At 56.0% G+C, this 17,223-nt stretch overlaps 4 protein-coding genes across 4 annotated transcripts; 1 reads left to right on the forward strand and 3 right to left on the reverse strand.

The window, feature by feature from the left end:
* Positions 1 to 2,000: 2,000 nt before the first annotated feature.
* Positions 2,001 to 8,383, reverse strand: LTHEOB_5202 (Gelsolin repeat protein; the record flags this gene model as incomplete). Its single annotated transcript, XM_035514322.1, has 8 exons — positions 2,001 to 2,310; positions 2,379 to 2,515; positions 2,618 to 4,143; positions 4,195 to 5,121; positions 5,182 to 5,223; positions 5,281 to 5,485; positions 5,552 to 8,136; positions 8,209 to 8,383. 8 exons carry the CDS (start codon positions 8,381 to 8,383, stop codon positions 2,001 to 2,003), a joined length of 5,907 nt encoding a protein of 1,968 aa, XP_035374070.1.
* Positions 8,384 to 8,775: 392 nt separating this feature from the next.
* On the reverse strand, positions 8,776 to 9,611 carry LTHEOB_5203 (ADP-ribosylation factor family protein; the record flags this gene model as incomplete). Its single annotated transcript, XM_035514323.1, has 6 exons — positions 8,776 to 8,907; positions 8,980 to 9,060; positions 9,179 to 9,255; positions 9,315 to 9,331; positions 9,381 to 9,491; positions 9,553 to 9,611. 6 exons carry the CDS (start codon positions 9,609 to 9,611, stop codon positions 8,776 to 8,778), a joined length of 477 nt encoding a protein of 158 aa, XP_035374071.1.
* Positions 9,612 to 10,659: 1,048 nt separating this feature from the next.
* On the forward strand, positions 10,660 to 12,441 carry LTHEOB_5204 (Acyl- n-acyltransferase; the record flags this gene model as incomplete). Its single annotated transcript, XM_035514324.1, has 3 exons — positions 10,660 to 10,850; positions 10,902 to 12,059; positions 12,117 to 12,441. 3 exons carry the CDS (start codon positions 10,660 to 10,662, stop codon positions 12,439 to 12,441), a joined length of 1,674 nt encoding a protein of 557 aa, XP_035374072.1.
* Positions 12,442 to 13,936: 1,495 nt separating this feature from the next.
* On the reverse strand, positions 13,937 to 16,957 carry LTHEOB_5205 (Cleavage and polyadenylation specifity factor; the record flags this gene model as incomplete). Its single annotated transcript, XM_035514325.1, has 5 exons — positions 13,937 to 15,109; positions 15,165 to 15,223; positions 15,362 to 16,293; positions 16,659 to 16,756; positions 16,808 to 16,957. The coding sequence occupies 5 exons, from the start codon at positions 16,955 to 16,957 to the stop codon at positions 13,937 to 13,939; spliced, it is 2,412 nt and encodes an 803-aa protein (XP_035374073.1).
* Positions 16,958 to 17,223: the final 266 nt, after the last annotated feature.

A 17,223-nucleotide genomic window follows, 5' to 3' on the forward strand; every position in this document is an offset into this window, starting at 1 on the left:
GGCCATTAAGCCCTGAGATGGCTATAATGCTGGTTTCATTGTTAGTAGAAACTCGACAAAGATAGTTCCCACGGAAGTAGAAGCATTGCGTTGAATGGAGAAGTGCACGGGGGCACTGAGGAATCATACAATGCGAGACCCCTAAGCTCTCGTGATCTCGTAAGGAATGCGGTAGGAGAATGAGCAATATCCACTTACTCTCTCGTACATTCAGAATCTTCCCCGTCATGTAGCGGGGTGAAGCCGTAGAAATGTGTGTCCAGATGCAGATCAACTATGCCCCCCTCACGCAGATCCAAACCCAGAGGCCACTCTTTCCCATTGTCCTTATTTGTATTGATTATTGACAAGACTCTACTTGCTTCCGGTAGAGTGACAGTTGCAACCTTCTCGCCAATCCGGTGCGGGCTCTGCGCTAGCGAGCCGACTTCGACGGGGAATCCATCGGTTTCGCCCAAGGCTTTTCTCAAAAGATCTGGAATATCGCTTCGTTGGAATCGATCTGGCACCCCTCGCAATCTGTATACCGTATCTGGTCGGAAGGCGCTGGGCCTTGGTTCAGCTGCTGGCCTCGTAGCTTGGTGGTCCTTTGGCACGGACATAGTTGATGGACGCGGTCATGTAAGACCTAGTTTTCGTGTCATGGCGCTCAAACCGAGGGTCTCTGCTGTTAGAATGATGGTCGAGCGGGTTGGGTTTGTCAAAGCCTTGCGGCGTGCGGAGGTGCGACTTGTCAGCCCCCAATGTCAGCCCCCAAGATAAGGCTATGTGATGGGCGCGTTTCCCACCAATCACTTTCAAGTAACTTCTGACTATCGCCCATGCATTTTGCAGGCTGAGAAGCAGCTTGAGATTCTCATGGGCACTCGATTAAAAGCTTCAGTGGAGATGAGGGCTCATGTCGTGGGCCGTTGAAGCTATCATCGGGACGTAAATGTTGCGTAAACAACTTTACATTCTCGTCCGGACGATAGCTTCCAATACGCACGTATGTTTCGACCTTGTTATTCTCCGCATTAGCCTTCGGCTGCAATACCTCGTATATTTGCCGATCTGCGGCTTACCAAAAGCAAGCTCGACATACCAAGTGGAGAAATCAACCAGGAAAACACATACATGTAACTTTCTCACACATATCACCCTCTCATCTTTGCTCCGCATCAGTTGGGAAAAGACATTCAACCTTTTCTCATTGTACTTCGATGTCACTACGCTGAACCCCCATCACAAGACGAAAGGGAAACAGTGGGAAAAGATCCCACACTACCTAAGCAAGCAATATAGAACACACCCCTGCCATTAACTCCATCTATTGATCCCGAAATGCGACTTGAGGAAAGTAAAACAAAAAGAGAAAAGAAGAAGAAAAAGGTCCATCGATACAACCATGGACTGAGAAACAAGAAGGAACCTGGGCACTCGACGCTAGTAATGCTAATCAGAGAATAAAAAACAAGTAGAAAAAAAAGAGGAGAGAGAAGCAGAAAAAAAAAAGCCGAGCAGATGCAAGACACACAAAAACCCAAGTTCAGGTTCCAGCCCTTTTCCTCTGTTATGATTTCCTTTCCCCTTTTCCTCCAAGTAGGAGGAAAACAAAAGATGCAAGAATGCAAAAAAAGTAGAGGGAAGAGGGAAAACAAAAAACAAGACGAAAAGAAAAAAGAAATGGGACTAACAGATATTATCTACACGAATACACTTGCTTTTGTTTTGTTTCTTCTCTTCTTTCCTTTTTCAATTACCCCGTCCATTCCTTTTCATCGGACCGAACCTTCCCTCTTTATCCATTTCATTGACTTTCGCAACTTTAGCGGTTAGAAACACCACCCAAAAAGCGCCATTGCCATCGTATATTTTCTCTCTCCACCCCGTAATGAAAACACCCCTCCAGCCTTTTGCAAGAACGTGTCGGTAATGCCTTGACGTCATCGTTCCGTATTACTTCTGCCATTAATAACACCACACACACTCACACACGTGAAGAAAGCCGACTGATCGATTTAGATGATCGCTGAAGACGAGGCGGCGCCGTTCTCCCTGGTCGCGGCGATGGCGGCCTGCAGACCGACGATGCGCAGGCTCTTGCCGCGGCGCGGCTTGCCGGCCATGAGGGCGGCCGTGGGCTGCATCTGGTCCTCCCAGCAGCGGAAGACGGCCTTCATGTCGCGCGGCACGCCCTCAAGGACGACGGTCGAGACGGGAATGAAGGGCCTGTCCTGAAGCGACGCGGCCAGGATACCGTATTCCTGGGCGAACATGAGGGCGGTGCTGAAGGCGTGCGACTGGCCGCGGGAAAGAGCGCCGACAATGCTGTTTGAAGAGAGCTTTTGTTTAATAAAGTGGTTTCCATGGTGGGGGGTTCAAGGGGGTAAACTTACATGTAAATCTCGAAGAAGGCATCGAGAACGTAAATGTTCTCAGCCTCGAGGTCCATCTGGCTGAACGGCGCAATCTCCACCACATCCGCCGTCATGTTCGGCTTCGGTACACCACTAGCGGCAGGACCGGAATTGTTCTGCGGGGGAGATGACTCTGTTGGTGATGAAGGTCCTTGGGTACTTGTGGTGCTCGCCGCCGAAACTCGCCGCACGAAGGAAACGGGCCATAATGAGCTCACCTGGAAGCTACCGCCGGTTTGCACCGGCTTCTCGTCAATGCGGAACAAACGAACGCCATACTTCTCGTGCTTGGCCTTAAGCCTCCAGTGGTCCGCCGAACGCGGCACCTTCTTCTCCTTGCCGTTCTCGGGTTTAGGGAAGACCTCAAGGAATGCGGCAGGCTCCAGGCCCTCTTCGACCTCCTCAATCTCGGGCGTCAGGCCAAGATCCATGCCGATGAGACGGGCGCATCCGAGCTCTTCAGCGGTACATCCCTTGCCCTTCCACAGGAAAATCTTTCCAGAGAGAAGTCCAGTACGAGATGAAACGAGGTACGGGAAGCCTGAGCAAAGGTTGTTGATCGACAGCTCGACTTCATCGAAGGCCATGTGGCCCAAATGCTGGCGGCCGCAAAGCATATACTGCTTGGAGTGATCGGTGCGACTTCCTTTCCTGGTAACGAGGATTCCTCCAACGGCCTGGAAGAAGTTGGGGCATTCCTTGCCCTGTCGGATGATGAGGAGCTTGCCGCCCACATCGCGCGCAGCCTTACGCGCGAACAGCTGGGCATCTTCGACCGCCGGCTCCGGCACAGCAGAGCCAGTCCAAAGGTAAACCTCGGTGTGCTTTGCACCATTCGAAGATGCAAACGCATGGTTGCAGAGGTACATCGAGTTGTCAAAGAGAATATGCTCCTCCTGAGGTGGGATGGGCGTCAGCTTGCCGTCTCCCGAAATCTCCTGGATCTCCTTCTTCAAGGTCTTGACCCTATCTCCACTAAGCGGGCTCTTGGTAAGAGCACTGTGCGCGTCAACGTCCAGCTTGCCGGAAGTGACCGGGGCGTCATCGAAGAATTCCGCAAAGAGCTGCCCGGCCTCGGATTGCTGGGGAATAGGCGACTCCTGAGAAGGCTTGCGGATCGAGGAGATAGAGTCCTTCTTCACTGGCTTTGGAGGAGGAGCTCCGGCGGAGGTCGGAGGAGACATGGGGGTCTTGGTCGGCGGCGCTGGAAGCTCCTTGCTAATCCTGACGCTAGGAGTAGGAACGTAGCTCTCCTTGTTGTTGGTCAGAGCGGCAATTCCAAGGCCGATGGGCTTGGGCTCCTCTGGCTTTACCAGACCAGCATTCTCCATGGCCTCTTGCTCATCCTTCCTCGTGGGAAGCTTGATGGGCGACTTCACTTTGGGTGTATCAGGAGAAGCAGATTCGGGCTGGCGCCCCCACATTGCAGCGGCGTTCTTAACCGAAGCGCTTTTGGTCTCAGGCTGATCTTTAGCGGGAGTCGGAGGCTTTGCTTCTTCTTCAGCAGCAGGAGTCTGTGGCAGCGGCTTCTGCGGCTTGGGAGACTCAACGGTCGGAGTGCTCGGGTTTGACCCGGACGGGCTCGTGGGAGACTTGATATCCTTGCTCAACCGGGATGCACCAGAGAAGAGGGGCTTTGGGGAACCAGGCTGCGAGGGGCCAGCTTGATCACCCCCTTGCTTGAGGGCAGCGATTCTCTTCGCGATATCCGACTTGGCGCTGGTATCCGACTTAGCCGGGGCATCTGGCTTGGTGGGTGACCCCGGCTTGGCAGTGGTCTCTTCCTTTGACGGACTGCTGGGCTTGATGGGTGACTCAGCCTTGGGTGAGGGAGCTTTGATCTCAGGCTCCTTCTTGGAAGGGCTTTCGGGCTTGACTGGCGACTCGACCTTCGTGGGAGAAGCAGCCTTGATCTCGGGCTCCTTCTTGGGAAGGCTGGCCGGCTTGACTGGCAACTCGATCTTTGTGGGGGGAGCGGGCTTAATCTCGGGTTCCTTCTTGGGAAGACTTGCCCGCTTGACTGGCAACTCGACCTTCGCGGGAGAAGCGGGCTTGATCTCGGGCTCCTTCATGGGAGGGCTGGCCGGCTTGACTGGCAACTCGATCTTTGTGGGGGGAGCGGGCTTAATCTCGGGTTCCTTCTTGGGAAGACTTGCCCGCTTGACTGGCGACTCGACCTTCGTGGGAGAAGCGGGCTTGGCTGGAGCAGCTTCTTCGGTAGGAGTCTCGACCTTCTTGGGCGAATCGGTCTTGGTTTCCTCGGACAAGTTCAGCTCCATCGTGGACTGCTGAGAGTCGAATTTGCCGGAGGCTTTCTTGGACATTTCCGACGGTTTCGGGGTAGACGGCTCAGGTGGAGGAGATTTTCGCTGCTCGAATTTAGCGGAGATTCTCCTTGCGAGGTCTGGACTCTTCACACCTGGCGACGGCGGCGTAGCGGGCTGCTCGAATTTCGCGGAGATACGCCTCGACAACTCGGGGCTCTTGGCGGGGACTGGAGGCTCCGTGGGGCTGTCGAGCTTAGCCGACACCCTCCTCGATACCTCAGCTGACTTGGCGGGGGCGACTGGCTTGGGCTTCGACTCTAGAGGTGGCGAAGCAGGCTTGGACTCTTCAGGCTTCTCGGTCTTGGTGGGAGAGCTCGGTAAAACGTCTTGGTCCTTGACGAGAGCAACGTTTGCAACAACTGAAGCTTTCCGGACAGGCTGTGGGGATGCGATCTCTGCAGCAGGTTCCGCGGGAGGAGTAGTTGCAGTTTTAGGAGCCCTTCTCTTCGGCCCACGAGCGCGGCCCTTGGTCATATGTGTAAGCTCCTTGGTAGATCCTGCATCCGGTTCCACGGCAGGGCTTGCCGCAGCAGCCGAACCAGAATCCCTTGCACCAGGGGAAGGCCCGCCGCGAGCAAGCATAGCAGCTAGGTTAGGGTTGAAGCGATCGGCTAGCTTTCCGGATGCCCTGCTTGAAAGTTTGCCCGCAGGCTCATCGGTTGCGCTTGAAGCAGGCTTGGAGGAGTCCGTGGCGTTGAAACGATCTGCAAGCTTTCCAGGAACTTTGGCGGTCGGCTTGGATGGCGAAGATGCATCGCTCTGCGGCGACTGTGGTGACTTCGGCGCTCCGCCTGCTCCAGGGAAGCGATCAGCAAGCTTCCCTACAGGCTTCAGGCTGGGCCTGCCTGGTATCGGGGCAGGCTTTGAGGCGTCAGGCAGGTTATTGAATCGATCCGCCAGTGCCAGCTTCCCCGGAAGCTTTCCGACTGGCTTTGCCGGAGCGTCAGCATCCTTTGGGGCCGTATCCGGTTTGGATGAAATAGTGGCCTTCCTTTCGCGCATGCTCCTCAACTTCGCGAGGGCTTCGTTGGCTGGAGGTGCTTCCTTTGCTGGCGAAGCGGGTTTTGCCGAAGGCTCATCTTTAATGGGAGAAGCCGGTTTGACTGGAGGCTCATCCTTCGTGGGTGAAGCTGGTTTGGCAGGGGCCTCTTCTTTGACAGGTGAAGTCGGTTTGGCCGGTGACTCCTCCTTTACGGGCGAAGAAGGTTTTGCGGGAGGCTCTTCCTTTACGGGCGAAGAAGGTTTGGCGGGAGGCTCTTCCTTCGCGGGCGAAACAGGCTTTTCCGAAGCTTCCGGTGCTTCGGTCGACTGCTTAGGCTCTGCGGGAGGCGGCTCCTCCTTTGTTGGCGAGGTCGGAAACTTGGAGACGCTTCCGTTGCGGCCAAGGAGCTTGCGCTTCTCCAGAGCCTCCGCAATAGGCTCTGCGGGCTTCGCGAGAGACCCCGTTCTGACGTGCAAACCCCCGCTCTCTTCCGCCTTCATCTGAATGGATTGCCTCTGCTTGACAAGGCTGTCCCTGAACTCATCCTTCTTCACGCGCGGAGCCGGGCCACCGGTAATGTTGAGGCCATCCTTGCCTCGGTTGATATTCTCCTTAAACGTGTCCGGAGCGACGAACTTCTCGGTGTGCGTCTTCCTGAGCTTGCCGAATACATTTTGGAACTCCAACTCTTCCTTCTTCACGCTCTCAGACTGGCGTTGGCGGTGCTTCAATGCGGAGCGGAAGTCTGGCTTCGACTCCTCAGGCTTGGATGCAGGGGGGTTAGCCCCGCGGAGGCCGGGCGATTTGGCACCAACGGCCGGCTTCTCGGCCTTGTCGGCGGGGCTTCCCAACGTTGGGCTGGCAGCAGAGTCCTTCGCCGTCTCCATTTTGGGAGATGACAGGGTGTCTGGCTGTCCTTTGGGCGTAGATGCTATGTGTCCGGCCGATTCAGGAGCAGGAAGTTGTTCACGGTCGGTAATTTTCTCGGGCGGACCCTGACCCAAATCGGGCGATTGCGCAACGGCCCCCTGTGCAGATCCTCGTGATTCTGGTCTGCGGAGAGCGTCGCGGCTGGGGAATTTGGTAGGGCTAGTTGGAGTGGCTGGTGCATCTGTATCAGTTTTCTCAGGCTTGGAGAGATCTACACTCGCTTTCTGAGCTTTAATCCTGTTGATCTCTGCCATCCAACTCGGCTGCTCAGGCTGGGGTTTCGGCTTAGGCGATTCAGGTTTGGTACTCAAAGCACTTTCAAGCCAACTTGACTTTGTAGGGCTACGGCTCCACCTCTTGGACGGGCTTGCAGGGGAGTTGGGGCCTGAGCGGTTCTCTCCAAGCTGTGTGATGGAGCCGACCGACTTTCCTCTGCTGTGGCGGAAGGCCTTGTTCGGCCTTGTGAATGACTCCTCAGCGCCCTCACCTTTCTCCGTCGTGTTGCTGTGACTTGAGCTGGGTCGCTCAATAGAGTGGCCACGGGAACGCGGCTTTGTGTCCAGCTTCGGTGTGCTTACACCGCCGAACGCACCAGTGCCAGCAGTGGAATTCTGTCTGCTAAGACTTCCAGAGGTTTGCACGCTCCATCTTTTGTTCACGCTGTCCGAACGTCTCATCATTGCACTCTGCACAAATCCTCCCATTCCCTTGGTCGGGGACGGCGTGCGCTCCGGCAACATTCGTCCCATGGACGGCGACATGGCCGTATTCCGCTCGGATGGGCCGTGCTCGGTGTCGTCGGGCTCGGAGGGGGGAGGGCGGAACCGCTGCGACTCGAGCATGGGCAGCGGGGACTTGATCTCAGACGCACTGTAGCCGGATACTGACGTGTCGCGAGATAATCTGTTGCTAGAAACAGCGCTATCGCGCACGGAGCTCGCTCTGGACGGCGAGCTGGAGCGCACGCTCTCGGCGTGTGGACTCGCCGGGCGTTCAGCGGCGGTGTCGCGCGACATGCCGGGCAGCTGTCGCTTGTCCGATATCGAGGCGGTGTCGTCGTCCTCGCGGCTGCGGCGGTTTGCGGGCGAGCCAATGCCGCGGTCGGGGGTTTGCCTGAACCACGCGGGATCCTTGGAGCCCAGCGACTGTGCGATTTGTGACCTCGAGGCGGTGTCGTCGGCGGGGGTCGAGGGCTCGGGCGCCAGGACGGGCGAGCGCGATGCGCTGTTCTCGGCAGCGATCAGGCTGAGCGGTCTGCGGCTGCTGGTCGAGGTTGGGCGGCGCTGCTGCCAGGACATGGTGTTGGACCTGGTGGGCGTCGAGGGCGTTGAGGTTTCGTCGACAGGCGACTCGGACGTTGGGCCGGTCAGGCGCTGCAGCGCATCGTTGTGGGCGTCCATGGTCGGCGAGGACGGGTCGAGGTGCAGGCTGCTGCGCGGCGTGCTCTTGACGGAGACGGGCGGCGAGGACTTCTCGGGCGATAGCGAGCGTTGACGTTCTGCGGTGGGATGTCAGTTTGGGGCGCAGCGTCGCCCAAACATAAACAAGGCACGCGGAAAATAGTACACACCAGCTCGCCGGGCGGCACGCTCAGCCCGACCTTGCAGAATTTGTTCCTCTAGTAAACGATTGCGCTCCTGGTCTTCCCTGTCCCGCTTCTCGCCAAGCTCGCGGATGTGTTCCACGAAGGATGACGGACTGATGGGATCATCGTGCGGCGGCGAAGCTTCATCGCGGCCAGACATGGTGTGGCTTCGGGGCGGGAGAGGGGGTGGCAGCCCGTATCTGTCCAACCTCTGGCGGCGGGGATGTTGGTGACAAGAACGGCTTGCTGGGCCAAAATCTAAATAGACCAGTCCGCTTCGGCTGCCCAGCGCAACAGCCCTAGCAAGCATATATATTCTTTGCTACCTACTACTGCACGCCTGATGCACCGCGCCGCCGTCCGTGTGGGCCGCGAGGCGCATTCCTGGGCCCCGCTGGCACGCTGCCCGCCGCTCCACCCTCAGGCAGCGTGCCCGGCGCGGCGTCAGTGTTGTGGTGCTTAGCCGCGCCGTCGCGCTGCCTGGCGGCGCTAGGCCGCTTCGGCGATAAGGTTGACAGCGGCCATGCAGCTCCTTGCAGCTCTCCCGCGGCCTCAGAACAGGAACAGGCGGTCCCTGGCGTCTTGGATTACCCAGCGCAGCCCCTCCTCCAGATTCTGCCCTGTCATGGCGCTGCACGCCATGATGGTCCACTTGTGCGTGGTGATGCTGTCGAGCATCAGCCCCTGCGTCGCCGTTAGCCAGTGCGGTTAGCTGTCAGGCCCAACGACCTGGCCCGTACGCCCAAACAAACCCACCTGACGTATCTCGTCATCACTCATCGACCCGGGAACATCGCTCTTATTCTTGAAAACAAGCAGGCTCGCCCCCATCAGACGCTGCCGCGAGTCAGTGCGCGCAGTGAAAAAAAGCGTTGCGGGAACATGCCTCCTCCAGGAGCAGCCCCTTCAGCTCGCGCCGGCAATCGTCGATGCGCTCGCGGTCCGTCGAGTCGACGACCCATATAAGCGTGTCCGTTTTCTCAAAGTAGTTCTTCCAGTACGTGCGCAGCGTCTTCTGACCGCCGACATCCCCTATGTGCGACACGTGGTGCTCAGCACGACCGCGGCTGCTGCAGGGAGGCGGCTCTTACATATATTGAGTTTGTAACTTGGCGGTCAACGGCGCTGTGGCTCAGGCTAGGGCGGCAGCAACTTACCCCTCGTACTCGATCGTCTTGATGATGAAGCCGAGTGTCGGGCTGACGCTGTTGACATCCTCGTTCATGATTTTCTTAACGATGGTCGTCTTGCCGGCATTGTCGAGGCCCCTGTGAGCAGTCAGCCGAAGCAGGGAGGCCTCCTGATCTGAAACGTGGCTCCGCTCCCTACAGCATCAATATACGCATCTCCTTGTCCTTCAGTCGGGCTTTTCTCAGAATTGACAACATCGTGGCTTGCTTGGATGGGGTGGGAAAACGCTGGTGGGAGCTGCTGTTTGCGCAGCGCCAGACGAGCGCGGGCAACTGCCTTCGCTTCCGCGCTAACCCAAAATGGCACCACACATCAGTTGACGGCAACTTCACCTTCCCGTGCGCCTTCCCTTTTCCTGTCTTCCGATAACCTCGTGGCAAGCTCCAGCGCGGCTTTTTGACTCTTCCTGCGTGCTCAACAAAGCCTTCCTCGGAAAGACGACACGGCCGAAGCTCTGGTCCGGACACCTCGTGCAAGATCCGGGAGACAGCTTCATCCGACGAGCTCCTTCCAGTTTCCTCGAGCAGCTGTTAGAACGGGAAGCACGCGGAGCTTGTTCGGCACTTTGGGTAAGCAGCCGCGCAGCCCGCAGCGTCTACAAATCAATCACTGACCATCGCGCTCAGCCCTTCTTCCGCTTACACAACCCTTCGTCTGAGTAGTCGCGACGCAGCAGCGTACGAGGTTAGTGTCAAGCCAGCCTCCGCATTCAGTTGTGCTCTATTGAGTGCTACTTTTGTCAGATACATCCACCCGGTGGCTAATATCATGGATCCTGAAAAGACCGAAAGTATCCGCTCCTGGATCGCAAAGACGGGACAGGCATCACCGGCGCAAAGAGGCGACAACGTCATCGCCTTGAGCAACCTCAGGGCCCACTTGAGTGTCGTCGACGCGCCTTTCTCCAACACCAGCCCGAGCCGTGCGACTCGTTCAACATTTCACTCAACCCACGCACCCTCGGCTCCCAAATTCGACTTTCGTCCTCACCGTGAGGGTGTCCTCATTGACCTGCGCACTTCGAGTGAGATTGACAGAGACGAATCTGAGGCACGCGCGCGTCACTCTCCAAGTAGACTTTCAGTACCCGTTCCACGTCCTGCATCCCCCAACTACAATCACCAACCCACCCCTTCATTCGGCCGTCAACCTCGCAGGTTCAATCATAACAACCGCAGACGCGTACCCGCAAAAGGTCGTCAAAACAAGATGGCTGAAAGCAAGCCACAATCCCTTCCTCCTCACATGCGCAATCGTCCCGCGCAGGCCATCTACGTTCCACCTCATATGCGGAAGGCTCCTCAAAACGCAGCCGAGAGCCATGAAGGCGGCGTTTCTCTGAATGACAACGTGGCTTTCGACAACGGTGTCACATTCAATGATGGCGCAGCGGGTACTGGTGGTGTTGGCCCTCGCGTAGGCGAAGATGCACAAAGGTATCTTTCGCACCTCCACCTTGATCATGCACAATAAGCTTATTCTTGCAGCTCTACGCAACCCACAACCGCTCCTCCTAGTGCGGCAACGGCTCCAGCTCAGCCTCCGGAGCAGGTACAGCAAACTAACGAATCGACCAACGCCTGGGGCCAAACCCCTCCGCCTACGGCTCCACAGGACACGATGGACAACCGCCATTCGCAAAAGCAAGACAACACCTACATCAAGTCCAAGCGTAACAGCAAGTGGGCTACCAACAAAGAGATCCGAGAGAGGGTTATGAAAGACTCTAACGAGCATATTGGTGCTTGGGGCTCCAATGGCTCTGATACCGGTTTCAACTCCAACCCAGGCGCCGACCCTCAGCACGACATCAAGAAGCTGGTAGACTGGGAAGGCAACTGGCTCCCCGGTCCCACCGATTGGGAATCTCGCCGCAGCTTCCACCACCATAACTTCAACGAAGAGATGATGCGCTTCGTATATGGCTCCATCGACAAGGACGCCACCGTTGACGTCCGCAATGAGCCAAGCTTTTTGAGCATCCCTAATGGTGAAGTTGCGCCTAGTGCTTGGGCTTCTATTCGCATTGAGGGTACATCGCTCCAGGAGTGGTGGAGCAATCACGTTGGAAGCTCTCTGGCAGAGCCTGACAGCAAGGCTTGGTGGAGGGATTACATCTCCGAAGAGTCTAGCCTTCTAGTTCCCTACCACGTCCCCGAGGCAAAGGTTGACCCTGCCGACACTGAGGGCCAGATTCTTTACGTTCATGATCTCGGTTCTGGACATGCCTCTGATAAGTTGATGGAGCGGAGGAACAAGAAGAAGGCTGACAGAGAGAGGCGAAACGCACGCGAGCGCGAGCAGCATGCTGCACTCGCCGCGGAGATGAAGCCTGCCACTTTCCAGATGCCTGAGAAGATCAAGCCGAAGATCAGCTTGTACATCCGCCCCGCACTCGCCGCCGATGCGCATCAGATCGCCGGGATCTACAACCACTACGTTGATGAGAGCATCCGATCTGCCGAAGTGATGCCCCTCTCGGCCTTGAGCCTTTCTCAGCGAATCGCCGATGAGACTGCAAGCGGCATGCCTTGGCTTGTTGCATGCCAGAAGGGCAGGAAGGCAGGACGAGGCTACACCAATGGTACCGACGCTATGGTTCTCGGTTTTGCTTGCGCTTCGGACTTCCTCAGTCGTCAGAGCATGTACGCTTTCACTGCAGAAGCCGAAATCTACGTTCATCACAATTACGTTCGGCACAGGATCGGCAGTTGCCTGATGGATAGACTTCTTTACGTCCTCGATCCCCTCTACGATTCGCCTGGAGGTTACCAATTCACTGGAACCGGTCCGTTCGCTGAGCACGGTGGCTCAAGGGTCATCGGCTCTGTCATCATGAACGTTCCATTCGACAAGAAGGATCCCGCGGACTTGAAGGGTGTTGTCAACTTTCTCGGCAAGTTCGGTCTCAAGAAGGAGGCTGAGCTGGCTAACATCGGCGTGAAGCAAGAGATGCATGTCAGCTTGGCTGTGTTCCGGTACACAACCGGCAACACGATCGATCCCAAGTCTGCTATCTTGAGGTAGACTATTCTGGAGAGCCTCCCAACGCCGACCGGGCCAAAACGGGGAAGTGGAGTATCGAATCGGAACGCGCATTCATGAGAGGGCTGTCCGTTGAACGAACGCGGCGGTCCTCTGCGAGTTCGCCTCATTCTCTTTGCGATACCTGCACCCTCCCTCTTTGACATTCTGTGCGGACCTTTTCAGTTTGTCTTTTCTTTTCTCCTGCGGACTGCGATGCGTAATACTGCACTTCATAAAAAAAGGTGAAACAAAAAAGTCACAACACAAAGATCTTCTACTTTCCTTTCTTCTCAGATCCAGGATCATGGATCATAGCTCCAATTCAGTCTACGATTGCATCTGCAATCCTCATCAGCTGACAACCATGCAAACCACTCGGCGGACTTTTCGATTTGTACTGTCCTCCCTCAAATCCCCCAGAGATGCACCTATGGACGATCTGGAAGGGTGGTAGTCATTGCAAAGTTAGCCTTTTGCTGGGGATAAATGGTGTCTTCTTTTCCTTTTCGCTTGCGTGTAAAGTAGAGTAGAAACACTTTACCCGCGATTGCTCAGCCTGCGAGAGCGCTCAATGAAAGTTCAAAACATACTGGACAAGGGTGTTCGTGGTGATTTTGTGTTGTGCTACATTTGCTGAATAAAAAAAACAAGTGTGAACCACCCCGGCAGTACATAAACAAAATCTCCTTGTCCCTTTGACACCGCGGAGAAGATAACAAGCAATAGCCAGTGATAAACTAAACACAAGTAAACATCCGCTTCTCTCATATACAGGGTGGTGATCCGTCTGCCCTTGTAGCGAATGCAAAGCAGAATCAACCCCATGTTTCCTTCTCAATCGGGCTCCATGTGCTGGGTGAAAGTGTTCGTCCTCCGTCCTCGTTGCTTCATGCACGTACTCCCTCTTCGAATACTCGCCATCGGCCCCCTCACGCCAGACCATCGGAGCTGGTGGACACTCCTCCGACGTTGGTGTTGAGAAAAATAAAGCGGTCAATGGATTGCAGAGAACGGCACCTTCTGCAGAAACCTTTCACATTTCCTGTATATCGGCTGCTTGCATGCAGGAGGCATCTACGCAAACTGAAATAACAGTAGCGATTTTGCAGGTCTTTAGCCTTGGGAAAACGCTCGTTTCCATCCGCCGTCATGAGAAGGCGGTAGGCCACTTCAATTGGATAGCATCGTACGCAGCTAATTCCTTGATATCATCATCTTTCATATTCATCCTATCTTTTAACGACATAAGGGCGAAAAGGAAAACCTAGTAAGTCTGGCAAGAAGAAATGATAAAAGGGAAAAGAAGAGACCAAACAGTGCATCGCGCCTCCACACGGCGAAAATGGCACCGAGTCTCAGTCTCTCACTCTCAGACCAAAGAGGAGGAAAAAGGGAAAAAGAAAGTTACCACCAAAAATCAACGCCCCAGGCCTCCATGCAGGCATCATCATCCATCACATGTTGCTTTTCCTTTTGAATTTTTTTTTTTTGCCCCTTACTCCCTCCAAATCGGCGCCACCGTCTCAACTGCCCTCTCCACGACGGCCCTCACGCGGTCCCTCAGCACGCCATTGGCACACTCAACATCCAGACTCTCGAGCCACACGCGCGCCACCATCTTGTCAACCTTGATCGAGATGCCGGGCACGGGAATGCCGAGGGCGTGCAGGCGCTTGAGCTCAGCCTGCTCCTCCGGCGAGAAGGACTCCGTCTCCTCTCCCGCAACTCCGGCAGCGATAGAGACCGTCTTTGCAGGCGGCTCGGAAGGGTCGACGACAGCAGCTGCGGGGTTGTCGGGCAGCTTGGGGTGGGCGAGGGGCGTGATGTTTGCGGCGCCGAACTGGGCCTCGAGGAACATGCAGAGGCGGTCGAAGCGAGTGCGGGGGTCGGAGGCGGCATGGGGGTTGTGGTGGTTGTGATGATGGTTGTGCGAGTGCTTCGAGGCCGACTGCTTGACGGCGGCCGGGCTGCTCTCGACCGAGAACAGGACGGCGAGCACGGCGTCGGCGATGCCGTCGTTGATCATGTTGCCCTCCCACTCGACCTCGACGCGGCCGCCGCCCTGGCAGTGCACGGCCACGCAGTCCATGATGACGAAGCTCGTCGTCGATCGATCTACCTCCTCGTCTGCTTCGTCCATCGCGATTTCGTCGTCGTCGGCTTTGTGCTCGCCGTTGCCGTTCGCTTCCGCCTTGCCGTTAATGGCTGCGTCTTTGCCGCTGACTTGCTTGATGGCGCCGAAGGTGCCTTCTAGCGCCCAGCGGATGAGGTCGATGCCTGCGGCGCTTAATGTAAGGTGTTGGCGACAGGCGATGGTAGTCGTTGTCAAGCCAGCGTACTCGCGCAGGTCTTCGGGCGCCATGAGCGACATCTTAAAGTCGTTTTGCACCAACACTCCGCTGATCAGTTGGGGTTGCTGTTCTTCCTCATCCTCATCCTCTGCTTCGCCGTCTGCGCCATCTTCGCGCTTCAGGCGCTGTGGCATCGGCGGCGGTATTTGAGCAAGCTTGCCGACTACCTTGGCAATCTTGTCCGCTTTGAAGGGAATACGGAGCTCCTCGCAGTTTGCAGGGCTGAAGACCTTGACGGGCTGCTTCTTGTCGGCGTTCAAGGAGAGAAGCTTGGACTTCAGACGCATCATGTTGTGCTTCTCGCCGTGTACGAGAATCTAGGAACTGATTCAGCTCTTGAACTTTCATTATATTTAGCGAGCATATACTTACCACTACTGGTGCAGAGACTTCTTCGATGAATTCCCTGTTTTCTGTACCGTCGACGTGGGCTGCAAAACTGAACTCTTGAACACTGCATCTTCTGGGAAGTAAGATCGGCTCTCCTTCCCTAGCCGGACCTCTTCTTGCGGCATTGCCTCTTGTCATGACCGCTGGGATCTGCTCAGGCTCATGCAAGATCATCTTACCCATTGTGCCCTCAACGGAGTAACCAGTCATGATTACACCGTTGCGCTGGTCGGGTGCCCACCTCTCTAGAAGCTCACGGCTGACGCCGTTCTGCATCATACCAGGGGATGCCAGCATGACGCAGCTGCCCACATCGTCGAAACGCTCAAGCGACTTGAGTGAACGAACATATTTAAAATCCCAAGGACCAGCCTTTGACGCGTCGCCATTCCTCTCTGCTTCCTCCATGCGCTCTCGGAACAGTCTCTTGATATTGTCGTTCATGGCGTAAACGTATGTCTGATATACCACCATACACTTACGGGCGATGTTGGAAGCGTAATAGATGGGGATCTTCTGGAACTCCGGGTGCTTTCCCCAGTACTCATCCAGAATGAGTAGCAGCTCTTGTGCACGTCCAAGGGCGAAGACCGGAAGAAGTGCGCGACCGCCACGGTTTATAATCCCAGTGATTGATTTCATCAGAGCAGCCTCACGCTCTAGCCGGGGAATGTGCGATGCAATACCGAAGGTACTCTCGGTAATAAGCACGTCAACCTTGACGTTCTTGGGGACCTCGGCAGAGATCAAGTGTCGATCCTCTTCGCGCGAATAGTCTCCAGTGAACAGGATCTTCAGGCCCGCGATTTCGATCAGGAACATGGCTGCACCGAGAACGTGGCCAGCAGGATAAGGTGTGATGCGAATGGAAGAGATAGTATGTGTTGTGTAGTAGTCGATAGCCTCGATCTGCGGGAAGGTTGAAAGGTGGTCGGCTTCAGTGTAGAGCTGGATGCGAGACTCCGAAGAAGACGAGATGTTCCCAACACGGACACTGTCCTGGATAAGCCACTTGTAGATTGCCTTGGTCGGGTGCGTCATGAAGACGCGGCCTTTGAAGTTCGTCTTGGACAGCACGTAGGGGAGGGAGGCAGCATGGTCGATGTGGAAACTATCGGTGTCGTTAGCGAAACGTTCTTCCTTTGGCGCATGGCGTATGTGTGGATGCTATGTACATGGAGGGGATGAGTTCAGTGCGAGCGGGTTTCGTCACCACAGCAAAGCGATTCGGGAGGCGCAAGAATAGAGTTTTATTGATGCTCATATACAATGGTGGCGATACAAGATATGCAGGCGGAATACCACACATCGCAGAACTCATGCCCAGTACAGGTTCCCTTCACGATGGATGGCGCCCTTGAGAGCAGGCTCCAAGCCTCTGCATCGCATTACAGAGCACGGTTCGAGTGTTGTTTGGGCCATTCCAAGCAAAGGTGGTATAAAGTCAGACGCTGAACAAAAGAACTGGATGCTTACTGGCTGATCAACAATACGTCGACGGTGCTTAGGTCGAACTCGTCGTAGAATGGCAACGCGGCAAGACCATCGTATGCCGGGTGCATGCCAGCGTCAAGCTACGTTGTTATTAGTGCGCCATTCAAGCCAGGAATGTAGGCTGCGCGTACCATGACCGTCTTGCCCTTGTACTGTATGATGTGACTCGACCGGCCGACCTCATTGCCACCACCCAAGCAGTAGAAGAGAAGCTCGTCGGAAGGATCGACGGGCTCATCGCTGCCGGGAGCCATGGCAGCGGCCTTGCGTTTTGCGGCCATGATGGTGAAGTATGCGGCGGCGGGCGGGTGGACGGGTGGTCGGCAGACGGGTTCGCGCAACGGCACGCTAGGTTAGTCGGAAGCTGATGCGCGCGGACAGCAGCAGCAGCAAGACGCGCGCAGGGTCATAAAGGGAGCAGATGTTTGGTGAGAGTTGGTGAGGATGGTGAAGTTGGCGCGGCAGCTCGCACTTGCATGGACGGGAGCTCGACGCGCGCCGGATCAATAAAGGGCCGCAGCTCTTTCCTGCAGTGCAGACGCGCCGC

This window comes from Lasiodiplodia theobromae (genome assembly GCF_012971845.1).
Source record: "Lasiodiplodia theobromae strain AM2As chromosome Unknown scaffold_14, whole genome shotgun sequence".
In the NCBI taxonomy this organism is placed as follows: domain Eukaryota; kingdom Fungi; phylum Ascomycota; class Dothideomycetes; order Botryosphaeriales; family Botryosphaeriaceae; genus Lasiodiplodia; species Lasiodiplodia theobromae.